The 25,562-nt window shown below is 48.6% G+C and overlaps 1 protein-coding gene and 3 non-coding genes across 4 annotated transcripts; 2 read left to right on the top strand and 2 right to left on the bottom strand.

Annotated features, from left to right (window-relative positions):
* Positions 1-1,139: 1,139 nt before the first annotated feature.
* Positions 1,140-1,212, bottom strand: Trnat-ugu (transfer RNA threonine (anticodon UGU)). Its single transcript has one exon. It is a non-coding gene; the product is annotated as a tRNA-Thr (tRNA).
* A 1,936-nt stretch (positions 1,213-3,148) lies between these two features.
* Trim7 (tripartite motif containing 7) lies at positions 3,149-16,772 on the bottom strand. The gene is made up of 7 exons (XM_057775191.1): positions 16,156-16,772; positions 15,260-15,355; positions 9,808-10,038; positions 8,411-8,433; positions 7,798-7,913; positions 7,313-7,348; positions 3,149-5,346 (listed from the first exon to the last, which is right to left on the bottom strand). Exons 1-7 carry the CDS (start codon positions 16,672-16,674, stop codon positions 4,835-4,837), a joined length of 1,533 nt encoding a protein of 510 aa, XP_057631174.1. The 5' UTR covers positions 16,675-16,772; the 3' UTR covers positions 3,149-4,834.
* Positions 16,773-19,445: 2,673 nt separating this feature from the next.
* Positions 19,446-19,517, top strand: Trnaa-ugc (transfer RNA alanine (anticodon UGC)). The gene has a single exon. It is a non-coding gene; the product is annotated as a tRNA-Ala (tRNA).
* Positions 19,518-19,910: 393 nt separating this feature from the next.
* On the top strand, positions 19,911-19,983 carry Trnak-cuu (transfer RNA lysine (anticodon CUU)). The gene has a single exon. It is a non-coding gene; the product is annotated as a tRNA-Lys (tRNA).
* Positions 19,984-25,562: the final 5,579 nt, after the last annotated feature.

Raw genomic sequence — 25,562 nt, 5'->3', positions numbered from 1 at the left:
CCCCCATAAGCTCATAGGTTCGCTGTCTTAGGGTTTCTATTTGCTGCAACGAAACATCATAACCGAAAAGGAACTCGGAGAGAAAGGGTTTGTTCGGCTTAGGCTTCCACGCACTGCTCATCGCCGAAGGAAGACCGGAACTCAAAAAGGGCCGGACCCTGGCGGCAGGAGCTGGGGCCCAGGCGGTGGAGGGGAGCCGCTTGGTGGCTTGTTCCCCACGGCTTGCTCAGCCTGCTTTCTTACAGAACCCAGGACCAGCAGTCCAGGGATGGCAGCACCCACAACGGGCTGGGCCCTCCCTAATCAATAACTAATTATGAAAATGCCTTACAGCCGGATATTATGAAGGCATTTTCTCAATTAAGGTTCCCTCCTTTCAGATAACTCTTGTTTGTCAAGTTGACATAAGACTAGCTAGCAAGTTCGCCAAACTAGACATAAGTAGAATCTTTTGTTTGTTCTTTTCTAATGCCCTATCTAAAGTGAACACACATTTGTTCACGTCTCGGTATGGAAATTCTTACAGCAGCTTGGCCCTGGCCCTTGCTTGGCAAACACTCAGGATTTGGATTTACTGAGGATTTACGCTCATTCTATACATTGTACAAGCTAACGAAAATACTTAGTTCTTTTATTTTTTTCTTAAAATATTGAGTGAAAATGACAAAAGTTAGTCATTGGGCCTACAGGTTAGTGAGCGTTCATTTGCATTTGCCTTTCTGTGATTCCACACGGGGGCGACAGGGACCTGCAGCCCCGAGACACCCCGCCCTGGAGGTCAACCAGAGGCGCCGACCTAGGACCCGGCGCTGCGGGGGATCCAGAGGCTGGCGCCCGGAGGCGAAGAGACGCGATGGGAAGTAGGATCGAGCCTTTAAAACGGATGGGGTGAAAGGAGGTTAGGAGTGGTCTCACCGAGAGAGTGCCGAGGAGGAACAGCGGAGAAATAGCGCTGGACGCGGGGACTTCTTGAGGAAATTCGCTGTGGGTCTGATTTCAAGAGAGGATGCAGGAATTTAGCTGTGGGCTGCAACTACGTGAGAAGAAAAGTAACAAAAGTAACACCGCCAGAACCTAGCTCCCCACCCACGATTTCAGTATTGTTCCACGTTCTGGCAGCTAAAAAGTGAGTGCGTCGTAGGCCCCAGCGAGATTTGAACTCGCGACCCCTGGTTTACAAGACCAGTGCTCTAACCCCTGAGCTATGGAGCCCGCCACGCGAGCGGCTTCTGCGCTCAAGCAGTTAACACGATCACCATCATCGCGCAGCTGCAGAATGCAACGCCAAGTTAGATAGTAATGAAACCAGAACTTTTGTCTTTCAACCGAGTTGCAGCAGCAGACCCGACTGCTCTGTCCACAAGGACAAATAAGATAGGAACACGAACACGGTGTGCCTGCGGATGGGTCCCTCCAGTGACAGCCGCTGTGAGGAATGCACTGGGCCGCCAGAGAAGCGGGAAGGGGGCTTGTGACTAAGGATTGAAGTGAACGGTACTGGTGAAACTGTCCACAAAGTCAGAGATGTTAGGGTGGTACCTGAGATGGGCTGGGTAGTGACCATTCCGGGGTGCTGAGTGGAGAACACGGGGGCGAGGAGACCTAGAGTCCCTTGGTCCCACCACACTCACACGCAAATTGGAAAAGGACCACCAACCCTTAAAATGTACATCTTAAAGCCAGCAATGAACGAGTTTGTCAGGGTCCTCAGGGAGCGGAGGACAGAGATGAGGGTCTAGGGAAGAACAGGAGTCATAATTTGAGAAAATATTAAAAGCAGGGGCTGTAGTTCACAGCCCCTGGTGGCTAGCCTGCCGTGACTCGAAAGCCACTAGCTGTACAGGCTGGAGGCACCCCTTGGGTACCCTTCATTTGAGTGCATCTGTGAAGATGTGCAATCCTGGGTTTCTCAGGTCTAGGACGCCCAAGAGATGAGAGGGAGAGGCACACAAAGTCTCTGTGAGCAGGCAGCCAAGCCACCAAGTTTTCCTGTAGCCAAATATTTGTCGCAGTAACCGTTGTTACATTACAGCCATTATACCATTATACAGAAATCTGTAATTACGCTCTAAGTACCATTCACTGACAGACATAATCACGTCTGCACACAGACAGCAGCTACTCACAATCCCTAGTCCTGGCCTCACATGTACACAGGATAGCTACCTATACCCAACATCCCACTTCCTGCAACATGTAATACTTTGTCCTTCTAAACAGTTATTAAATGATGCAAAGGAAATTGCAATCATTGAAAAACCATACAAGCTGAGTGTGATTGGCAGACACCTTTAATCCCAGATCTGTGAGTCCAAGGCCAGCCTAGTCCACATAAAGAGAGAGAAAGTTCCAGGCTGGCCAGAGATACAGAGTGAGACCTCATCTTTTAAAGGAGCCATGAAACCTGGTATTTGGAGTTATCTAAACCTGTCCCTAGGACATAGTCACTTGTACTTGAGTCCAGTGTTGTGGCATGCCAATCCACTGGTAAAGACCGAAGACAGACTCCGTTTAGATTAAATGAGTTTGTTCTTCCTGCTAGTTGGCCTTAGAGCCAAACAGCATGCCATGCGGTAGAGAGCTGGGGGGGGAGCTTATAAAGGGGATACCAAAAGTGTCCATTACAACGCCTACGGACTCCACAGCTAGACGAGAAATCGCTTTACTCCCCTCAGCTGTTTCCCTTTCCCATTGTGTAGTCACAGGAAGACCGCTCCCTTCCAGTCCCACAGCTAAGACAAGCGAGTTTATAAAAGCAGAGAGTGGGAACATCACTATCCTATAAATGCCTCACCTGCAGGCCACTAGGGTCTCACGGGCATTCCAGGGTAAATGTCAGCAGCCCTTAAGGGGTGCCTGGGACCATATTAAGTTTCTTTAGCCAACACTAAAGTGCTGCGCCAGCACAGCCCTGAAGTCCAAGAATCGGCAGAGGGTGTCCAGGTTGAATGAATGCACGGAGCACGAGGTTGAGGTGGAACAGCTTCTTTTATTGTCCAGTTGAGGCTGGCTTTTATACCATGGCACCAAATGAGGAGGGGGCTGCAAAGGGACTGTAACCTGACCCCAGCAGGGATCAAGGAATGGTCACCATGCACTCAAAATTCCTCCCTGCCACCCCCCACCACCCCCCCACCCCCCTCCAGGAGCAGAGGGAATTTATTATGTTTTCTTTGCAGATAAGCACCTCAAATAGGGGCAGGGATATCATAACTAGGGGCTGCAGTTCCCACACTAAAGATAACTCCCCTAAACATTAGGGGAGTGATGTATAAATTATTACATAGATTTGATCAACCTGGAGGAAGTGTGCTAGTTGACTGGGATAGAGCAGTGCTATCAGGTTAGGGCTGGCTGTCATGTCTCCACACCAGAATAAATTATCCCTTTGAAGTGAAATTTTGTGTGTGTGTGTGTGTGTGTGAATGTATATGCTCATGAGTGCACTAATTCTGGGGTGTGCACACAAAGACCAAAAGAGGACATCACAGTATCCCTTGAAGCTAGAGACCTGGATATTTACAGAGCTCGCTGCCTGTTACATGAGTGCTGGGATCCCGACTCTGTTCCTAATGATTTCACAGTAAGTGGGAAGCCATGTCTGCAGCAGCTAACCCCTATACAGCTGTTCATACATGCCCCCTCCAAAACCCTGATCCCAAATCTGAGATACAAGCACACAAGCTCACACACCTCAAGCACATGACATTAGCTGAAGCCGTTGCTCAGGCACAGCCTCCTGCAGTCAAAACAGAATAAGTCCAACCACTCCTAGAAATGTGTTCAAAATCTGTATTTCTATCCACTCTGCTGCTTCCCAAGGGAGCATGACGCAGGGAACACTGCTGCCTTTCCAGAAGCCCTGTTTTGTATCCAAGAAGATAAGGAGACTTGCCCGGGGTGCTTAACTCCCTTCCGGGAAGAGAGGCACAGCAATCCTGGCCACCAGGCTTCTCTGCTGTCTGCACAGAGTTACTAAGTTCCCGAAAGGGTTTGTCAGGACCGAGTTGATGCCATGTGTATCTCTACACCTTGCTAGTTAAACTGCCACCTGTAAACTCCTAAATATCAACCTGTGTTTCACAATTCCAGAACCTTTTGCTCTCTTTACCCAAAGGAGATATACAGCGATGGAAACCGTGAAGCTTAAGGCACCTGTGACCACACGTCGCCAGTCACTGTGTTCAAGGACATCAGGCTATGGAAAACAGCAATGTACGTATATAGGTGTACACCGTCGTCCAGGCTTCGTACATAGGTCAAGAGTTTCCTTCCAGATCTAGTCCAGACTGGCTTCTGAGCCGGGAGCTACAACGTTCCTCCCTAAATAAACATCCCAGCCTGGCCAGCTGGACCCGGAGGACTCAATGACCTCTTCAGGCAGAGCCTGCAGCTGCCACGAATGTAAACTAATAACCCAATGGGTCCGGGGCCAAAGCACACCCTTTTGCAAGGGTACCAGTCTTTGACACTGTTATGTGTGCACAGGGACCCTTCTAAATCAAGGAGTAAATTCATGTGGTTTGAAGCACCCTTGTTAAGAGCTGGGCATTTGTCCTAGTGGGCCACCACCTCTCCACAGTTCAGATACAATGTGCAGAAACATTACAAGAAGGGAGCAGGCCCCAAGGGTCCGAAGCATCTCTTCCCTTTGCGGTTACCCCACAGTGCGTCTCTCCTCGGTCAGTTTTCAGAGACTCTGTTGTACTCTATGACAGTCCTCTAGCCTGGGTCACAGGTGTGGAGGGACAGTCCAAGATGGAACACCTCTGTCTTAGAGATGAGAGTTCCCTCCGCGGCTGCCCTGACTCCTCCAAGGAAGCCCGACAGCTCTTCAAGGCCAGATTCGCAAGTAGGTGCCAGTGGAGCAAACAGAGAAAAGGGGGAACACTCGCTCTTGGAAGTTGACTCGGAAGGTGTAGAGGTGGCGCATGTCCTCCACTGCATAGAAGGACACCGCCCCCACCTCCAGGTCCAGAGCCACCCTCACCCGTGACAGATGTCCACAGTTGAGGGGCGTCCTCTCCGGGCTGGTCACAGCCCAGTATTGCCCATTGTTGAGTTGCATTGCCCAGACGCCCTCCTCAGGGGTAAAGGGCGTGAGGCCCTTGCGACGCACACTCTCGCGGGCCACACCGAAGGCCCAGCCATCCTTGGAGCCCACTTCCACCTCCCAATGATGTCGCCCTGAGGAGAAACCACAGGACGCCAAAACGCGGGTGTTGGTATCAAAGCGGCGGGGATGATTAGGCAAGTCCTGGGCACGCTGTCCTAGGCGCACGCTCTTTAGATCCAGGGACAAGATGAGGCGGGCGTTGGCTGTGTCAGGGTCCAAAGTGAGTTCCACTGAGGATAGAGAAAGGGAAAGATGTCTCCAACTGCGTGACTTTCACAGTCCCGATACACTCAGAGCACATTACCTTCTTATCACCTGGTCTTCCCTCCTCCCTCCACGTTAGCTATTTAACTTTCCTCTTCTTTATCTCTTTCTACAATTTAACAAACACGTATTAAAATTTTTAACAAACTCATAAAATCTAAGAAATACAGTGAGCCTGATTTGGATCTCAATTTGAGCAGGTCATCAAATCTGATGTCAAAGATAATTGTGGAGCTGGAGTGGTAGAGAAAGCCTGAGCTCAGGAGGTAGAGGCAGAAGAATCAGGAGTTCAAAGCCAGCCAGCGGGAGTGGCAGAGCCTTGTCTCAAAACAAAGACAATTGCAGAAATTTGAAAATTAGACACAAGAAAGAATGATTACATTCTCTAGGTGTGATGATTCTGTTTTTTAGGAGAGCCAGGGCTATACAGTGTGATCCCGTCTTTAAAAGGCTGTGTCTGCCGGGCGGTGGTGGCCCACGCCTTTAATCCCAGCACTTGGGAGGCAGAGGCAGGCGGATCTCTGTGAGTTCGAGACCAGCCTGGTCTACAAGAGCTAGTTCCAGGACAGGCCCCAAAACCACAGAGAAACCCTGTCTCGAAAAACCAAAAAAAAAAAAGAAGAAAAAGAAAAAAAAAAGGCTGTGTCTTTAGAGGTAGCCTATTCTGAGATATTTGTGGAAACACCATCCTTGTTCTGTTATAAAACTGAACGTATAGCTAGGGTGAAGAAAATGTCCACCAATTGGCAATTGGAGACAGATAGGCGCATATTTGAACGCTTGGTCACCAGAAAGTAGAACTGTTTGGGAAGGATTAGCAGGTGTGGCCTTGTTGGAGGAAGTATGTCACTAAGGTTAGGCTTTGAGGTTTCAAAACCCCACGCCAGGCCCAGTGTCTTTCTCTCTCTCTTTCTGCCTGCTGCCTATGATCAGGATGCAAAGCTCTCAGCGTCTGCTACAGTACTGTGCCTGTCCATTTTCAGCCATGATGATTATAAACTAACCCTCTATAAAGGCAAGTCCCAATTAAATGTTTTCCTTTATAGGAGTTACATTGGCCCTAGTGTCTCTTCGCAGCAATAAAACAGTGACCAGGACACTCTGGAATACCAGAGAGATCAAGGCAGGTGAACAACCTTGCCCGTTTGTTGCTTCCTTCCCAGCTGTGTGAGAAAGGCAGTGTGTGATCCGCAGAAGGTAAGAGATCTAACTTGGGAGCAAATTGTAATTTCATCGACAGTAGCTAGGCATGCCTCCCTGGAAGGTTACGTTAGAGCGAAGATCTGAAGGGGGTAAGGAAATCAGCCATATGACAGGAAAGCTTAACTCTGACTGAGGGATGGCCATTGCAGAGCAAAGGTCCTGAAGTTCGTGTGTGGTTGGCGCACTCCAGAAGTAGCATGGAGTGTGTGTGGTTGCACAGTAAGCCAAGGCCCTGATGTGCAATGAAGTTTAGATACTTGAAGGCCCCTGAGGCTGAGGGTAGAGAGGGAAAGGGGCCATTACAGGAGCCTACCCAGGTACTCTGCACATGTGTCCCTCCCTTCAGTGTTGGATCAACGCCCCTCCCAAATCTCTGCAGCCTCCCTTTGTTTCCACTACTCCCCAATTCCACTGTCCCCTCTAGTCTCACTACCCTTCCCCCCCACCCCAGTCCCACACACAATCCCCAAGAGATTGAGAAGACTTCTCTATCCCAAGCAACCTGAGGCCAAATCATTCCTCATCCTGACCACTCATGGCTTATGGACCAATGGGCCCCATTGGCACCTGAGGGCTCAAAGAGGTCAAACAAGGATTAGGATGGGGGGGCAGAGTGATAGTCACTGCCGTGGGTGGGCAGACAGGGGCGACCACTTGTAAAGCCTCTGGCAGGGAGCAGGTTCCCCATCTGGCCAGCCTTATACTCACGGTTGCAAGGGTCCTTCTTACCTTTCTCCTCTTTCTCCAGCTCTCCCTGGAGATCCTCTACAGAGAAACAAAGCAGAGCGGATGGGCACAGCATGGGAGTCTGCCTGGCCAGGAAACCTCCTCTCCCACACAGCGAGAGCCCACCTGACTTCAGACACTCAAGAGGCCAAGAGTTGGATGTAGAGAACAAAGATGGGAACACAGGGGGGAGGGACCCCCCCAAGTGTCCTAGCTCCACCACTTTCCCCTTCTCCCTCTACTGTCTAGAACTGGTCTGACCTGGCATCTCCCCCTTTAACCCTCTTCCTGCCCCCGTTACCCTTCTAGTCTGTCCCCAGTCAGACTTTGTCATCGGTGCCTCCCCACAATCTGGCTTTGATGTGCCCCACTTCCTGTCTCCTTCTTCACAGTTCAAGAAAGACATGCCTGTAGGTCCCATGTACCTGCCAGGAGCACAGCCCCTCCACCCAACACTGCATGGTCCGGCCCACACATAAGTCCCATACCTTTGAACTTCTTCAGCAATCCTTTCAAGACGAAACTCTTGAGGGAGACGTTCCACACTTTATTTTTCATCTCAGATGAGACTGTGGTTGGCTTGGAGCCAGGCAGGCTGCTGCACCTGCAGGACAAGGCCCCTGAGGAAGTCCCAAGAACACCAGCCCACGCCACTGCCCTCTGGCAATTAGGCTGGCACTATAGTTTAGATACATGTAATCCTCGAGGCTTGATTACCAACTTGTGCACTCTTGGGAGATAATACAACCTTTATAAAGGAGGTGAGACTGGGGGAAGGAGTTTACATGCCTGGAGAATTGCCTTTGAAGAGAAGAGCATCAAACTGACTGTCTTATTCTCTCTTTTCCTCCCTCTCTCCCTCTCCCCATCCCTTCTCTCCATCTTCCCTGCTGTTTCCTGTACAAGGAGAAGGGAAAGCCAACCTCATGCAGGAATTCCCACAGCCAGGTAGGTGGGCCTTTGCCTCAAAAGGTACCCAGATAAGGAAGGCGGTAGGAGTTGGGGGTCAGGAGGTGGGAGATAATGTTGGGATGAAAAGAGAAAGCTTGGTGGTAGGGCAAAGGAGCTTGGGAAGACCTAGGGGTGGTTAGGTTCACTCACTTGCTTAGTGTGGTTTTGAATTCCTGGAAGGGAAGCAGGAAGGAAATCAAATCAGTGATTATATAACTCCGATCCCCCCTTTGAGAAAACATGACTTACCCCCTATCTGACTCCCAGGAAATAAGCCATGCCCCCTGAACACAGGCAGCGAGGCTTTCCAGCTCTGGTGGCTACTGTGTTAAGTCAGCTCAGAGTACCCTTCAGCCTTGGCCACAGATAGGCAAAGTCTTTCTTGTGAAATCCTCCCTGGGCTACCAGACAAGAGCCAGTGTTTACCACTACCATGGTTACCACCTGCGACAAACCATGGTGTCTTCTTTCTTTTGTGTGTGTCATCATCCCCCCTCCCCAGACAGGGTTTCACTGTCTAGCCCTGGCTGTTTGCGGTCTGCCTGCCTCTGCCTTCTGAGGGCCGGGGTTAAAGGTGTGTGCTGCTATGCCTGTCCTGGTGACTAATTTTTAACTATTATTTTTTTCTTTTTCTGAGACAGGGTTTCTCTGTATGTTTGGAGCCTGTCCTGGAACTAGCTCTTGTAGACCAGGCTGGCCTCAAACTCATAGAGATCTACCTGCCTCTGCCTCCCAAGTGCTTGGATTAAAGGTGTGTGCCACCACCACCCGGCTAATTAATTATTTTTAATGTTTATGTACCCAGGCAGTGGTGGCGCATGGAGAGAGAGGCAGAAGGATCTCTCTGAGTTCGAGGCTAACCTGGTCTGCAGAGTACCAGGACAGGCTCCAAAACTACACAGAGAAACTCTGTCTCAGATAACAAAATGTTTATATATGGGTGTTTTGCCTGCATGTATGTCTGTGCACCGTGCACCACCTGTGCCCAGCAGCCAGAAGAGGGTGCCAGATCCCCTAAAACTAGAGTTACAGGTGATGAGTCACCATTTGCGGACTGGGAAGTGCTGTTAACTGCTAAGTCATCTTTCCAGCTCCAACTTGTTTTTGTTTGTTTGTTTTGTTTTTGTTTGCTTGTTCTTCGAGACAGGGTTGAAACTCGCTTTGTGGATTAGGCTGGCCTTGAACTCAGGCAAACCTCTGCCTCCCTAATGCTGAGGTTAAAAGATTAAAGGCATGCACTACCACTGCCTGGTTAGCCCCAACTCTTTTTTAATAAAATAGAATAGCATAGAGCACATTAGAGTGGATTACAGATAGCGAAGACAAGAATTGTGTTCTGAGACTGGACTCAAGTGTGAATATACAGATTAATGTAAAATAAGTTGTAAATTATAATGATAACTGTGAACGTTTTATCACATTCCTTTTAACCTTCCAACCAGTGCTCTTTTCTCCAATCCCCTTCCTCCTGGGGTCTGACCGTTCTCCAGCAGCCTTTCCTAAGGCCTAGGGCAAAGGCCTCAAGACTGTGACTGAGTCAGCCTCACCTGGAGGAAGTCTAGATCCGGTTTCTGAGCTGTATCCTGGATCTGGCTGCTGAGTTTGGACAGTTGAGTGATCTCACCGTCGAGGTGGGCCAGGTTCTCATTCTGCTTCTGGGTCACTTCCCGGGACAGCACCTCCAGTCGGCCTAGAAGCCGACCCTCCTGCTCCACCAGAAAGGCCCGCAGCGCCTGGAATTCTGCCCCCACCTTCTCTTTCTCTGCTGCCATCTGCTTCTGTCTCGGGAAGAGAAGTTGGCACATGTCTTAGAGGTGGGGGGACCTGCAGAAGCTTTTTGTTGGTTCATTTTGGTTTTTTTTTTTTTTTATTTGTTTGTTTTTGCTTTTGTTTATCGAGACAGGGTTTTTCTGTAGCTTTGGAGTCTGTCCTGGAACTAGCTCTTGTACACCAGACTGGCCTTGAACTCACAGAGATCAGCTTGCCTCTACCTCCCGAGTGCTGGGATTAAAGGTGAGCACCACCACCGCCTGATTTAAGACAGGAGCTTTAAGGAGGCATCCTCCAGGGCAGGGTTGCTTCCCCTGGGGAAACAGAGGCACACCCACTCCCGCATACTGTACACACCCTTAATTAAAATAGCCCAACTGTGTGCTAGCCACAGCCTGAACACTTGCTCCTCTCTCTCCTGCCACAGTGTCCTCTGTTATCTCTTAAGGGACAGGATTTACACCCCTTAGGGCGGCTTCAAACTTCCCATAGCTACCTCAAACTGCAGCTTCCATCATGAGGATTAAATCAAAGGTTGCTTCTTCTTCCTTTGTGTGTTTATTTAATTCCCTTTTACTTTATATGTTACAGACAGGGTCTCACCATGTAATCCTGGCAGGCCTGGAGCTTTCCACGTAGACCAGGGCTGGCCTTGAGCTCACAGAGATCTGCCAGCCTCAGCCTTCAGAGGGCTAGGATTAAAGGCGTGCCCTAACACCACCCCCGTTTTTTTTTAAAGCACTGTTTCGGCTTCAATTCTGATGGAAATGTAGAACTCTGGAGGTACAGGGGAGAAGAAGCTAAAGTGTGTTAACAGAGGTAATAACACACACACTTGGCACTAAGTACATGCTCCGTGCAGACTTAACATTCTAGTCTTTCCCTCGTCAGATTCAGGATTTTTCATGTTTTTAGATGAATTCCTTGAATTTTTTTTTTTTACACAAACACACTTGTGTAGCAAAATTCCAATAGGTAAACAAGGACCCACCTGGCTGTCAACAAGGAAGTATCAATTAGGATTGGCTCAATTAGGCAAGGTCCTCTCCCAGGCCATTACAGAGGAAAGAAAAGATGAGCAGAAGAGGAGACTGTGAGAGGGTGCAGTCAGGAGCCCTGGGCTCAGACCATGGCTCCCGAGGCTTCCCACAGCACACCTGCCTCACTTCCATTGTCAGCCATTGAACAGCAGCATCAGCAAGGAGCACTTTAACTCATTCACCTGACCCAGTGAGGATGGCACACTTCTTATTCCATTTTAGGATGGGAAGACTCATCTTAGAAACTGTTAAGCCAAGATTCTAAGGCAGCAGGGTCTGCTCTAAGGTCTGTACTTCTTTTAACTATATGACATTGACTCCCAAGGGAACAACCCAAGTAAAGGTGTTTATCAAAACAACTCTCCGTGTCTGCATCAGAGGTGAAATGTCTATCTGTAGCACTCGGGGAGGATGAGTCTCCGCAAGCACAAGGAAGGCCAGCCTGGACTACGTAGCGAGTTCCAGGCCAACCTGGACTGCATGAGACACCACATTTAAAAACTGGAGTGGGCACTTGGGAGGCAGAGGCAGGCGGATCTCTGTGAGTTCGAGACCAGCCTGGTCTACAAGAGCTAGTTCCAGGACAGGCTCCAAAACCACAGAGAAACCCTGTCTCGAAAAACAAAACAAAACAAAACAAAACAAACAAACAAAAAAAACAAAACAAAACTGGAGTGGGGTAAGGTAAGGAGGAAGGGAAGAACCTAAGAACATAGTCCCCCTGTCTTGTCATGTGATGCCCTCTGTCTTGTTATGGTTCCGCAAGAAGGCTCTATGCAGTGCAGAGGAGCTACTGATGCCATCCTTCTGATGACTTCCCAGCCTCCAGACCTGTCCACTAAATTTTCACAGTTGTTGTTATATAGCCCTGGCTGTCCTGGAATTCATTATGATAACCTGTTTCTGCCCCACAAGCACTGGAAATAAAGGTGTGCGCCATCTTAACCCAGCTACACTCTGTTAGTTGCAACTACAGCTGCAGCCTGCCTCTGCCACCAAAGCAGTACTTTGTTGCCTGTTGCCAGATGTCTTTCACCGTCACCCCTTAAAAGTGTCTGCCGGAGCACAGCTCGCTCTCCCATCTTTCTTGCCTCTTGCTCCTCTCTTTCCTCTTCTTGTCCCCACATGGCCTTTCACTATTATCTTCTCCCCCTCCCCTCCTCTTTACCCCCTCCCTCCGATAATCCTCTTGCACTAACACTGCTGCTCCAAACATGTTTGCTTAGTGGCATACTTTGGCAGGGCTCGCCGAAAGGTACCCACTTCCCCTTTCTTTTTATTTACCATGACACACTCTATTCTTTAAAAAGCATGCAGCCAATGATACCGTGCAACACCAGCAGATAGCAGAGTAACGGACCAAGAAGAGTGCAAACAGAGGTGTCCCAGTCTTGCTGTTGTTGACATTGGGGGCCTGATAATTCCTGGCTGTGGGGGCTTCCCTGTGTATTATGGACTATTTAACCCCTAAGAGCCCTGCTGGTAGGTACTAATGACACTCCCAGGGCTGACAACCAAAATGCCTGCAGTCATAACTGGATGACCCCTGTGGTAATGGCATTTTTCAGATGAGAGTATGCTCCTCTTCCTACCCACATGATATGTACAATTATGAAATTCCCGTTTAGTGGAAGAGAGAGGCAGGTTCACCCACTGCTGGTGTACAGTAAGAAGAATGAGGGACACCTGGCTCCCTGGTAGAGCACTTGCTTGGCTGTGAAAGGCCCTGGTTTGGATAGGCTGGGTTTGGGAAAGGGCAGAGGTGGAAAATGCTGAACAATGCCCTGGGGAGGTGGGTCAGAGACTGGGAATAGAATGTCCTCTTAGTCAAAGATGGAAACCAAAGGTTGAAGAGCACGCTCCTGCTTCTTTCTCCTGCAGCAGTGGAATAAAGGTCTGAATGGATGAACTTTGCTTTGGGAAAGGAAGGGAATGAGCAAATGTGAAACAAAGGTGTAGATCAGTTAAGGGTGCTGGTACTCAGTTAAGGGTGCTGGTACTCAGTTAAGGGTGTTGTTACTCAGTAAAGGGTGTTGGTACTCAGTTAAGGGTGCTGGTACTCAGTTAAGAGTGCTGGTACTCACTTAAGGGTGCTGGTACTCAGTTAAGGGTGTTGGTACTCAGTTAAGGGTACTGGTACTCAGTTAAGGATGCTGGTACTCACTTAAGGGTGCTGGTACTCAGTTAAGGGTGTTGGTATTCAGTTAAGGGTGTTGTTACTCAGTAAAGGGTGTTGGTACTCAGTTAAGGGTGCTGGTACTCACTTAAGGGTGCTGGTACTCAGTTAAGGGTGTTGGTACTCAGTTAAGGGTACTGGTACTCAGTTAAGGATGCTGGTACTCACTTAAGGGTGCTGGTACTCAGTTAAGGGTGTTGGTATTCAGTTAAGGGTGTTGTTACTCAGTAAAGGGTGTTGGTACTCAGTTAAGGGTGCTGGCACTCAGTTAAGGGTGTTGGTACTCAGTTAAGGGTACTGGTACTCAGTTAAGGGTGCTGGTACTCAGTTAAGGGTGTTAGTATTTGGGCATCTGTGCTGGCCTAACCTTGGGATTCTGACAGGATGCATCAGAATCCTATCACCAGCCGGGTGGTGGTGGCGCACACCTTTAATCCCAGCACTCGGGAGGCAGAGGCAGGCGGATCTCTGGGAGTTCGAGACCAGCCTGGTCTACAAGAGCTAGTTCCGGGACAGGCTCCACAACCACAGAGAAACCCTGTCTCGAAAAACCAAAAAAAAAAAAAAAGAATCCTATCACCAAGTGACACTAAGGGGCTAATTCTGTAGCCACTAAGAGCACCTCCGGTGCACATTCACTGTGTCCCCTTTAAAAAGGGCCCTGCCCACCTCCCATATCTCTCTCTATCTCCATCTGTCTGTCTGTCTGTCTGTCTGTGTCTCTCCCCTCCTTTTCTCTTTTATTCTGCCACTCCTGTCCCCAGAAGCCGGTCTTGCCCTCCCCTCCCCTCTTTTTACGTAACTTCCCCCTAATAAAACCACCCTCACATGGACTCTGTCTCATCATGTCTTTCTCTCACACGCCGCTTTTTCTAAAGTACAGCAGTAAGGAGAGGGCCAGGCATGGTGGTACACAACTTCAACCCTAGCACTAGGGAGGGAGAAGCGAGTGGGTCTCTGTAGGCTAGAGGCCAACCTACACAGCAAGTTCCAGGACAGCCAGGGCTATAAGAGAGGCCTTGTCTCAAACAAATTATAAAGCAACAATAATAACAACAGAGAAGAGCCTGGGTATCTGAACTTCATAATCTTTCCTTTCCTAACCTAAAGAACAGGGAGTTTGGTCTAGTGAGACATCTCAGCAGGTAAGAGACACTTGGCTCATAAACCTGGCAATCTGTTCAATCCCGAGATGACATCAAGGTGGAGGGCAGGAACTGACACAGAGTTGCCCTCTGACCTCCACACGCAGACACTGGCGCGTGCATCCCACAATATAAATTTCTATAAGTTTCTAAAGAATAAGAGGGTCCTTCTGGCTTTTCCCTCTATTCCAGGCTTTATGAACAAATGACTTCATTCTTTCAGCACTGTTTATTGAGCTAGGGGCTGATTTTTTGTTTTGTTTTGTTTTGTTTTTGCTTTGTTTTTTGAGACAGGGTTTCTCTGTGGCCTTGGAGCCTGTCCTGGAACTAGCTCTTGTAGACCAGGCTGGTCTCGAACTCACAGAGATCCGCCTGCCTCTGCCTCTCGAGTGCTGGGATTAAAGGCGTGCGCCACCACCGCCCGGCTAGGGGCTGATTTTTGAGGTAGAAAATGACAGTGTTGGTACACATCTTTGATCCCACCACTAGGTAGGCAGAGGCAGGTGGCTCTCTGTGAGTTCGAGGTCAGCCTGGTCTACAGAGCGAGTTCTTTCCATTGCAGACTATGTCTCAAGCTAATAATATGTGTCTCCTTATTGTGTTCATGTTTTCACATATTATGACATGTTTCTGTGAAGAAATATTAATGCATTCAGTTACAAGATGCTACTAAAGATCCTAATTGGCCTGTTATGAATGACGTGCATCCTAAAAGTTATTTGAACCGTCCCTTTCATAAACTCTGGTTTGTATTGTAAATTATATGGTCAACCTTCATAATGTATATACCATATTATCTTTCTGAAATCCACCCTACTGTTTTAACACACACACACATACACACTATGCCTCCCACACTTGGACTCACCAGAAGCTCCTTGCTCTCCCTCTCCTCGGTGGACCGGAACACTTCATACTCTTCCAGTTCTTTCTTCAAGGCCCTCAGCCTGGAGTCCAGCAGCTCCTGTGGTACGAAGGGAGATACTGTGGGAAGAGAATTCTGGAAACCCTCTCATGTGCCATCCTAGAGCCATCTGAGAGAAAGCCAAGGTTCCGCTCGCTCTCGGGGGCAGGAGACCAGATAGATATCATCTCTGGCTGTGGGGCGAAGAGAGCGTGTGCAAACTAAGCCTATCTGCGCAAAGCAGACACGGAGGCACTCCAAAGCCCCAGGAGCTCGCTTCCCCAAGGTCATCAGCCACATGGTCTATGCTGAAACTCAAGACTCCCACACTGGTTCAGCCCATCTTGTCTCCAGCAACAGAAAGCTTACGTGTAGGGGGGCTGGAGAGGGACAGAGCAGCAAAGGCTAGGGGGTGCACACACCTCTTGTGCAGCTACCCAGCAAGGGACAGACAAAGGGGAGGTGCCCAGAGACTTCACACAGCCCAGACCTCTTGAGACAGACCACATAAACCAGGAAGCCCCCGTTATGGTCCTCCAAGAACCGGGTACTTTGAGTAGTGAACGCCCCTAGGAAAGAAGTAAGTGAAGACGGAGGACATGTGGGCATGGAAACAGACTTTGCTTCTAGACGGAGTTACAACAACGCTTGGTAATAGACAAGAAAATCTTCAAGTCTCTGGGGTCGTCTCCAGGCAGCAGCGGGCTCTGAGGGACCAGAGGAGATGAGGGATGTCCTGGAAAACCACAATATAGGATGAGAGAAAGGAGACGCGAGCTCCGCTGTAGGCCATTCTGCCTGTTGTCTGCCAGGAGAGCCGGGGGCCTGGAGTCCAGGGGTCCAGAAGATCCTGCACCCACCTTGGCCTCCTGCACCGCCTCCTCCAGTGGCAGCACGGCGTGCGCACGATGCTCGCGGGCGCGGTCGCACACCACGCAAATGGCACGTCCGTCGTCTTGGCAGTAGAGCTTAAGCAGCTCTCCGTGTTGCGAACACCGGGCAGCCGCCGTCCCGGCCGCCACCGCAGGGGTCCCGCACTCCCCGGTGACTGTCGGGGGTAGGCTGAAGCGCCGAAGTAGCGAGGCCACCGCGGCCAGCTGTCGGTTGGGCCGCAGCTGGCTGGGGCGCGCGGGCTCGCGGCACTGAGGGCAGGGCAGCGGGCAGGGCAGCGTGCGGGTCACGGTGCCGGTCCCCGCTCCGGGACGCTCCCAGCAGCGCATGATGCAGGCGCGACAGAAGCTGTGACCGCACTCCACCGACACCGGTTCCCGGAAAAACTCTAGGCAGATAGAGCATGTCGCCTCTCCTTGGAGCTCTGCCGCCAGGGCCAGCGCTTCGGCCCCTGCATTCGGCCCGGTCCGCGGCCCCACTGTCGCCATCCGTGTCCTTGGTACATCCAAGTCCTGTGGCGCTGGGTAGGCCCCTGGGCTCTACAGTAACTCCAAGCTGGGCCGGGCTCCCGTGTACCCACTGGGTGAAAAAGGGCGGGGCCGGCACCCGGCAGGCTGAGACTTGAGCTGAGGGTGCACCCAGCTGGGAGTGGAGGCAAGTGGTGCACTTTCTCTGGGCTCCCAGAGCCACCACCCCAGCCGGCGACCTCCCTTCTACCGACCCTCCTTCCTCTATCCCTCTAGACCGCCCAGTATGGTCCCAGGACACTCCGGGACAGGTGAGCACACAAGCCCAGCTGGACTCCACCCCATTTGGCGACCTGGGCTGACCTGGCAGGGAAGGGGCAAAGGCCTGCTCTCCGGGGCAAGGTATCTTGTTCTCCGCATACCGACTCACCCTGGCACTGCGCTGAGCTAAACTTAGGGTCTGGAATTTGGCTGTACCTCCTCACTCCAAGGACGGCCTTTTGTCCACTTTTGTTAACTACATCGCTTACAATTCTCCCCCCTTTAATTCTGAACAAGAAATACCATCACGTTTTCTCATTTTATTCAGTATTATTCCACCACTACCTCCCAAAAAGCCAAAATCCAACCAACCAACCAACCAACCAACCAACCAACCAAAAAAAACCCTCTCTGTTCTCCAACTGGTGGCCAGCTGGGTTCTGTGGACCCTTTCTGGAGTTGCTTCCCTGTCTCGTTTTGCTCTGGAGGCCACGAAGGTCAGACTACCTCCTCTACCCCTCTCAAAACCTTTCTAGTCAATGTCACCCACTACTCATGAAATTCTAACCCGAAGGTGCAGCCCTCACTCACCTCTCCTGCTCTCTGAGGTGTCCTTCCTGAGAGCATTTTCTCCTTGCCACCCAGGACCCTGCATTCCCTTTCTCTCCAGTCTATGGTCTCCTACTTTCTTCTTAGTTTCTATGGCTTCTCACTCCACTCCCTGCCCTGGCTCAGTCCCTAGGCCTCGGTCTCAACATGCCTGTGAGCTTTTAGAACAGGGCCCCAGACCTTAGCACAACTGACTCCATGGTGGAAGTGCCATTCAGACTGTAACACTCAGCATGTAGATGGTAGACGGCAACGCCTGCCAAAACTGAAACAAAGGCTTCATCCGTCAAAGTCCATATAGTTCTGGGAAAGTCCCAAAAATGTACTGACCCTGCTTTTTAGCTTCTATAGTTGTTTCTGGTTGACTGACATAAGTATATGTCAACCCAGAAATGGTCTTGTGCTTAGAGACTCACGCTGAGAAAGGTTCCCTGTTACACCGGGATCCTAACTATCCACTATAGTTGCTGGCTATGAAAGACTTTCTGTTGGCTTAAGCCCATGTCTGAGCTTCCAGTTTTTTGACCTTAGAGAACCATTTGGGAGCTGATGTCTCCACAGTATACACCAGAGCCCTCTGAATAGCTACTCTCAGTAAAATCTGAAAGTCCTCACAATATCCTGAAGACCCCACCTTCTCTTTGTGCCCAGCTACACTTCCCTGTCCTCATCATCTCCTATGACTTTTGGTGTTGCCCACAATGCAACCCTGTGGGCCTTCTTGATATTATTACATGTCGGAAAGACTCCTGTGTAATGGCTCTTGCTTGATTCTCCCCCTCCGTCATGGAACGTTTTAATTTTTCTGCAAATTCAAATGCAATTATTTTTAAGATAAGGAACTTTAAGTCAGTTGAAGAAACGAGTGAGTCCGGGGACTAAGGAGTGCCAGCCACCACCTTCGAGCACAGAACTCCAGGTGGTGAGCAGGCCCGGTACCAAGAAGTCAGAGTAAAGACTTCAAGGGCCTTCACTGATTTGTTTTTGCTGGGCCTGGTGGCACAGACCTGTAATCATAGCATTAAAGGGCAGAGGATCCGGAATTCAAGGTCATCTCTGGCTACGTAGCCAGTTGAAGGTCAGCTTGAGTTATATGAGATCCAGATTTTTTTTTAAAAAAGGTTATTTCTGTGGACTATAGCTTCCAAGCAGCTCACCGATACTTTTGCTGTTTGTTTTTTTTTTTCAAACCCCCCTCATCCATACACACATGCAATGGAATGTGGCGAAGACCTCTTCAGTGGACGGAGGGCAGGGCAACTGATTCATGGGGATGCCATGCTGAAGTGGTTTGATAAGTTATGGTCGACTTACAAATGCTACGCAGACACACAACTGCACCACCATTGAACCCCAGCTCCTGGGCTCGCACAGCTTCTATCTCCTCGCAGAAACCAGTAGAGTGTACTGCCCACCCTCCCCCAGCTCTCCTTTTAAATGTTACCTTATCCACGAAGCCTGCAGGCCATCATACACAGTTTTAAATTGTGAAATTAAGGGGGGGGGGAATCAAGCATTTGAAAACTTGCCCATTTTCTATGCACTTTCCGCATCTAGAGCAATTAACTTCATTATTTTGTTTAAACATTTTATGTTTTACTATTATCTTGCGTTTACACAAACTAAACGTATCTTCTTTTTCGGGTCGCGGTTCTTTTTTGTCATAACGCCTGATGAGTGGGTTTCTTTGCTCCCCCTTTTCTACCCTCTACCCAGTTTCTGGTCTCGGATCTGTCCGCGCTTGGGCATCTTTCCGGGAGGAAAAGCTTCTTTAGTGAGGGTCGGAGGAAGATTCCGGAACGCACGCCGCAACGCGGCCTCTGTAGTGTTTGCGGTCCGCAGACAGCGGGATTCAGTCTGCAAATAGGAGGCTTACGTCATGCAATCACTAGGGAAGTTCTAAGAAGCTGTCGAAAGCGAGTGGGGATGTAGCTCAGTGGTAGAGCGCATGCTTTGCATGTATGAGGCCCCGGGTTCGATCCCCGGCATCTCCAGGTGATAACAACTTTTTGCATACTAGGTTTTTGTTTTTCTCATGCTAAATTTACAAATTGAACGAGCAAGCTGAGAGCTGCGAAAAACTCCAGATGGTGGAGGCACGCGTTAAAAAAGGTCGTTAGCAGTGGGGGGCTTCGCTTTGCTCACTTTTCTCAACTCGGAACTACTCCCAATAACATTCGAGTTATTCCCCCCACCCAAAAAAATCCCTGATCTTGGTAGAAAAACGTAAGCAGAAAATGGAACTAAATAGGGAGGATGGTCAGGCACTCACGGCTCAAAATGTCCGAGCTTTGGTTGTTCTATTAAATTCTCCGTTCAGCCCCAAACTTCCGACTGACTGTTCTCCAAACATAGGTCTGAAGAAATGAAAGCATCTCCAGCAGAGCGCCCGGCTAGCTCAGTCGGTAGAGCATGAGACTCTTAACCTCAGGGTCGTGGGTTCGAGCCCCACGTTGGGCGCATAGCAGTACTTTTAGACTTGATGATGACATGAAACTACAGCAGTTTTCATTCCAACCCTCTTAGAAAAACCAAGTACACTCTGGAAACTTATGATCGAAATGCAAATGTCATGAGCCCCATTAACTCAGTTTTATTGTGGTAAAATATATTCGAAATCCTTCATCTTAATAAATATTTTCCTTTTAAAAATCAAACTCTGGGTCTTGCATGCGCAGAGCTCTGCCACTGAGTTACATCTCCAATTCTTATTTGAAGCATGTCAATTGTACAGTTCCGTAGCATTAACTACGTTCACATTGCTGTGCCGCTTTTTTCATTTTCAGGTGAGAGAACCTTTTTTTTATTATTTTTCTCTCTCTCTTCTTCCTTCCTTTTTTCTTTCTTTCTTTCTTTCTTTCTTTCTTTCTTTTTTTGTTGTTGTTTGGGTTTTTTTTTGGGGGGGGGGCTTTCGAGACAGGGTTTCTCTATGTAGCACTGACTGTCCTGGAACTCGCGCTGTTGTTGACTATAGCGGCCTGTGAACCCGGAGATCAGCCAGCCAGCGTGTGCCACCGTGCCTGACCTCTGGACCTTTTCTGTCTGTCCTGACAAAACTGTTTAATCAAACACTAACTCCCCACTATAGTCTTTACTCCACCCCTGCGAACGCCTTTCCACTGTCTTTGTGAATTCCATTATCTTTACTAGTGCATTTGAACTTAGGATTCTACTGAGTCCCATCTCCCAAGAGCTCTCCAGAGTGCTGAGGTATCAGGGAGGCACTACTATGCCAAACACGTTCATGCCTTTTAACTGTCTTATCTCACAGAACCGAACATCTTCTGGGTTCATTGATGTTGTGGTGTGAATTAAATTTTCTTTCCATTAAGGTCAAATAACATTCGATTACAGGTATATACCACAGTTTCTTTATTCATCCATCTACCTTTGGATATTTGGATTCCTTCCACCTTTTGTCTAGGGAGGGACGGGGAAGGATCATCATCCTAGAAATGGGAGGTTTACCCTTTTCTATAAAATTACAATTACATATAAACCCCAACTCAGCAAATCTCAGTTCTGGGAATTAATTGCCACTAATACATAGATGCAAAGGTATAAAAACAATAATCACTCCAAGCCTGGTAACTAGAGCATTGATTGTAAAGAAAAGACTGGTGGCAAAGAAAACACATGACATTGATTGCTGAACCTGACTCTGCTACGGCAGGGGATCACACAGCTGCCTCAGGGACCATCCACTTGGGTGGTGTGTGTGTGTGTTTATTCACAAGCTTTACTGGAGGGGTAGAAAAGATGGATCACTCTGGTTAGAAACACTTGCTGTGCTTATAGAAAACTGAGTTTGGGCTGAAATAGTGACTGCATGCTTTTAATCCCAACACTTAGGAGTCAGACATAGGTGCGTCTCTGAGTTTAAGGCCAGCCTGATCCCCACAGTGAGACTCTGTTTTGAAAAAAGAAAAGCAAAAACTAAACCAAGGCAAACAATCGAAAAAGCCTGAGTTTGCTTCTCAGCACCACATGCTAACAGCTCACAACCATCTTTAACTGGAGTACAAGGAGATTCAACACCTCTTTTGGCACCCAAGGGCACCACCAACATGTGGTGCAAATACATATACGCAGGCAAACACTCATACCACACATATAATAAAAAACAGCCTTAAGCCAGGCGGTGGTGGCGCACGCCTTTAATCCCAGCACTCGGGAGGCAGAGGCAGGCGGATCTCTGTGAGTTCGAGACCAGCCTGGTCTACAAGAGCTAGTTCCAGGACAGGCTCCAAAACCACAGAGAAACCCTGTCTCGAAAAACCAAAAAATAAATAAATAAAATAAAATAAAATAACTTAAAAAAATAAAAAACAGCCTTATTGGGTATGGAAAATTATCACCATATTTAATATATTTGTGGGTGTTATCTAACTATTCTAAAAATAATCTCATAGTTTTTTCAACCGTCACTGACTCCCCTTTGCCTAACCTGAGATCATTCTCCTAGGGTCTGCCTTGGGTCAAGAGAGGGACAACAGTCCTCAAGTGTCCGCTTCATGATTTCATTGCTGCATCACATCTGCGCAAGGGTACAAGTCTCTCAGACACAAGACCATGCCAGTCACGTGCCCTTGTTCTGAGGAATATGAAGAGTAGGCGAGGGAGAAGTGAAAATGCCAACCAGAACAGCCTAATTCTCCAGGAATGCCTGGAACGGAAAGAATGGCCAGAAAGATGACACAAAACAACCCAACCCTCCACTGTTTGTCAGTCAAGACAAGTTGGACTAAAATCTCTGGGTGTTTTGGGAGACCCCCTAGTTTACCACTCTTACTGGAGATCGGTCTGAAGGTAGAGAACGTAAATGGGAAAGGAGCACCCACTTTCTTTGTGAAAATTTGGTGACCTTCAATTTGTTATGGTTGAAAACATTAAAATCCAGTTTACCTTAAGGCTTCAAAATCTACTTACAAATATTGTTGATTTTCTCTAAAGTTATTGTAGCAAGTTTTGAAACAGGGACAACCCCTTTGGATAGCACTTTCACTAATGTGATCCCCTAGAATATGCATTCACATATTCTTTAGGGCTGATGCTGTGTGTTCGCTAGCCTGGGAGTCCACCCCTACCCCCCAGCAGATTCCATGGCTCCCACTCACCTTTCTACCTAAGCACAAACCAATGATGTAAATGACGTCATCAGAATTCAGATCCAGAGAAGTATAGTTATGACCTGTCCTCTCCCAGAAGATTGGCACCACCAATCTTCTCTCTGCCTTTGAAACTATCCATGTGCTGCTTCTTCAGAACTTCAAACCCTCTCTCTTTCTTCCCATGCAGGCCTCCTCCCCCAGATCTTCCGATGATGGCTGACTCTTTCCTTTTCTGACTCAGCTACCTGTCACTTCTTTTAATCTGTCTCTCCCTGAGCACTCTCTAACACTGTTTTTACTCTGAGCCTGTGAAATCACTATGGTCATCATTTCCTGACATTATTTCTACATCTGTTCCAGTTATCTAAATAGCCTATCAGAAAGTGAACTTCAGAAAGATGGGGACTCTGTCTGTCTGGTATGGCAGTGTTTCCATCACTGCAATAGAAAGGGAAGAATTAATTAGTGGGATACCACAGGTCGTAAATCAATGTTGAGCACGTAGAACAATGCTAAAACCATGGTAAGGGATTAATACCTGAAATTTGAAGCTATCAATATTAATTTCTAAATTCAAAAGGGTACCAAGGAGCTGGACGGATCTCTGTGAGTTTGAGGCCAGCCTGGTCTATAGAGTGAGTTCCAGGACAGATTCCAAAGCTTACACAGAGAAACCCTGTCTTGAAAAACAAACAAAAACCAAAACAAAATGAAACAAAAAGGGATACAAAGGAATGGTTGGACCAGTCAGAAGGAGATGGTCAATAAGTGACTATGGAAGGGTAGCCCACGAGAATGAGGAGGAGGTGGAGAGAGGAAGAGATAAAGGAGAATTCCCGGAGGAATAAAACTTGTTGAAGCTGAGTGATGCATGTTCTAGGTATCAATATATGTTGTTATCTGTTATGCCCAGATCATGGAGTTCCCCCAAAACCAACAAGGAGACTGAGCCCTGTATGTAAAAGCAAAGAGCCTTTATTCTTACACAAGTTTGCAAACTCGGACTCTCTGTATGTCCATCCTATTGAAGGGGTTGGAGAGCCTTGAGCTCAGTTAGGGTTGGGTTTTGGTTTTTTTTTTGTTTTTTTTGTTTTTCGAGACAAGGTTTCTCTGTGGTTTTGGAGCCTGTCCTGGAACTAGCTCTTGTAGACCAGGCTGGCCTCGAACTCACAGAGATCCGCCTGCCTCTGCCTCCCAAGTGCTGGGATTAAAGGTGTGCGCCACCACCGCCTGGCCAGGGTTGGGTTTTTATAGTAGTAAATTGGGGTGTATGTGTGGGGGGATTTCTAAGGTTCAGGACCCCTGATTGGCTGACATTTGCCTGGGGGTGTCCTGGTAAAAGGGGATGGGTGTGTGCTGGGCTAAGGGATGTCAGATGATCCTATGGTTGGAATGTTAGGTATTTTCCCTTGTGTGCTGCCCTGTTGTGACTGGGCCTTACAATATCATCATTTCTCTCCTCCCCCTCCTCTTCTTGTTTTTTTCTTCTTTTTCTTTTTGAGACGGGGTCTTTCTGTCTGGGACTCACTACGAAGTGCAGACTGGCCTCAAATTCACAGAGATCCTCCTGCCCCTGTCTCTCAAGTGCTGGAATTAAAAAGTGGGCAACCATGCTTGCCTCCATTCTAAATTTTTGAATTGAGAAATTTAACAATAAGCAAAAGAGAAAATGATGACTTTTTAAGTGTTGATTAGAGATCTATGTAGGGAGCTGGGAGGTGGTGGCACACGCCTTTAATCCCAGCACTCAGGAGGCAGAGGCAGGAGGATCTCTTAAGTTTGAGGTCAACCTGGTCTACAGAGTGAGTTCCAGAATAGCCAGAACCTTGTCTCAAAAAAAAAAAAAAAAAAAGCCGGGCGGTGGTGGCGCACGCCTTTAATCCCAGCACTTGGGAGGCAGAGGCAGGCGGATCTCTGTGAGTTCGAGACCAGCCTGGTCTACAAGAGCTAGTTCCAGGACAGGCTCCAAAAACCACAGAGAAACCCTGTCTCGAAAAACCCAAAAAAAAAAAAGGTGAGGAATCGAAATAGACAAAAAACTTTGTAATAAACAACACTGGGGTTTATTTGAAAAACAAAGCAAAATAAAAGCCCATAACTGTAATGGATTAATTGAAATGTTCCGGGTCCCCCGAGAGCAGCCAGTCCCAGGCAAGGACGGCCACAGGTCTCCGAAGGCAGCTGGTCCTGGGCAGGGAGACACATGGGAGCAGGCAGAACTGCTGGGAGACAAATTGCCTAGCATACTATTAAGCATCTTCTGCTTGGTGTGTGAAGACGTGTGGGAGCAGGCTGAGCTGTGCGGGGCACCCAACCGAGTCGAGACGTCTGGATAGAGGACCAGCAGTCACACTGGCTGGCCTGTTGCTTTTCTTGTGGCTGTTGAGCCCTCCTCTTGTCCCCAGCTGTCCATCTATTCCCAGCTGCAGGTAAGGATGGTCAGAAGGGGAGAGACTGAAGCAAGAGTAGTTTCGGAAACTGAACAGATAGCAGGAGATCCAAGGGATAGACCAGTGGGACACCACGTAAGGTGTGTGACCAAACCGGCTCCAACAACCGCTATCTCCTGGCCAGCAAATCGCTACTTGTCCGGCACTTCTCGTGAAGGTCCCGCAGGCTCCTCTTGTCCCTTTCTCTATTGATTCCTTTGCTTTTCTTTTCTTCTTCTGTGCTACTGCCGCTACCTTTCCTGTGAACGAACATTTTCCGCAGCCTGGACTTCCAACACTCATTTTCAAAACATCGCTCTTGTAGTGTGCTTCCTTTGTGGATACACTGCGTTCCCCACCCGCTGCATCTGCTAGTGCTTCACGTTCTTTGAGGACAACAAAGTCTGAGCACAAAAGGACCTCTTGTAACCTGACACACACACACATACAAACACACACACACACACACTGCCATGATAAATAAACGAAACCAAATAAT

This window comes from Chionomys nivalis, chromosome 7 (assembly GCF_950005125.1).
Source record: "Chionomys nivalis chromosome 7, mChiNiv1.1, whole genome shotgun sequence".
Lineage (NCBI taxonomy): Eukaryota > Metazoa > Chordata > Mammalia > Rodentia > Cricetidae > Chionomys > Chionomys nivalis.
The sequence above is the reverse complement of the archived record's forward strand: the minus strand, read 5'-3'. Positions and strand labels throughout refer to the sequence as shown.

Bases quoted from the DNA above. Each gene is read 5' to 3' on its own strand.
- Trim7 (XM_057775191.1), bottom strand. From the start codon at position 16,674: ATGGCGACAGTGGGGCCGCGGACCGGGCCGAATGCAGGGGCCGAAGCG. The intron at 15,356-16,155 runs GTGGGTGCAGGA...TTCGTACCACAG, and splicing joins AGGCGGTGCAGGAGGCCAAG to GAGCTGCTGGACTCCAGGCT. The intron at 10,039-15,259 runs GTGAGTCCAAGT...TTCCCGAGACAG, and splicing joins GGGAGAGCAAGGAGCTTCTG to AAGCAGATGGCAGCAGAGAA.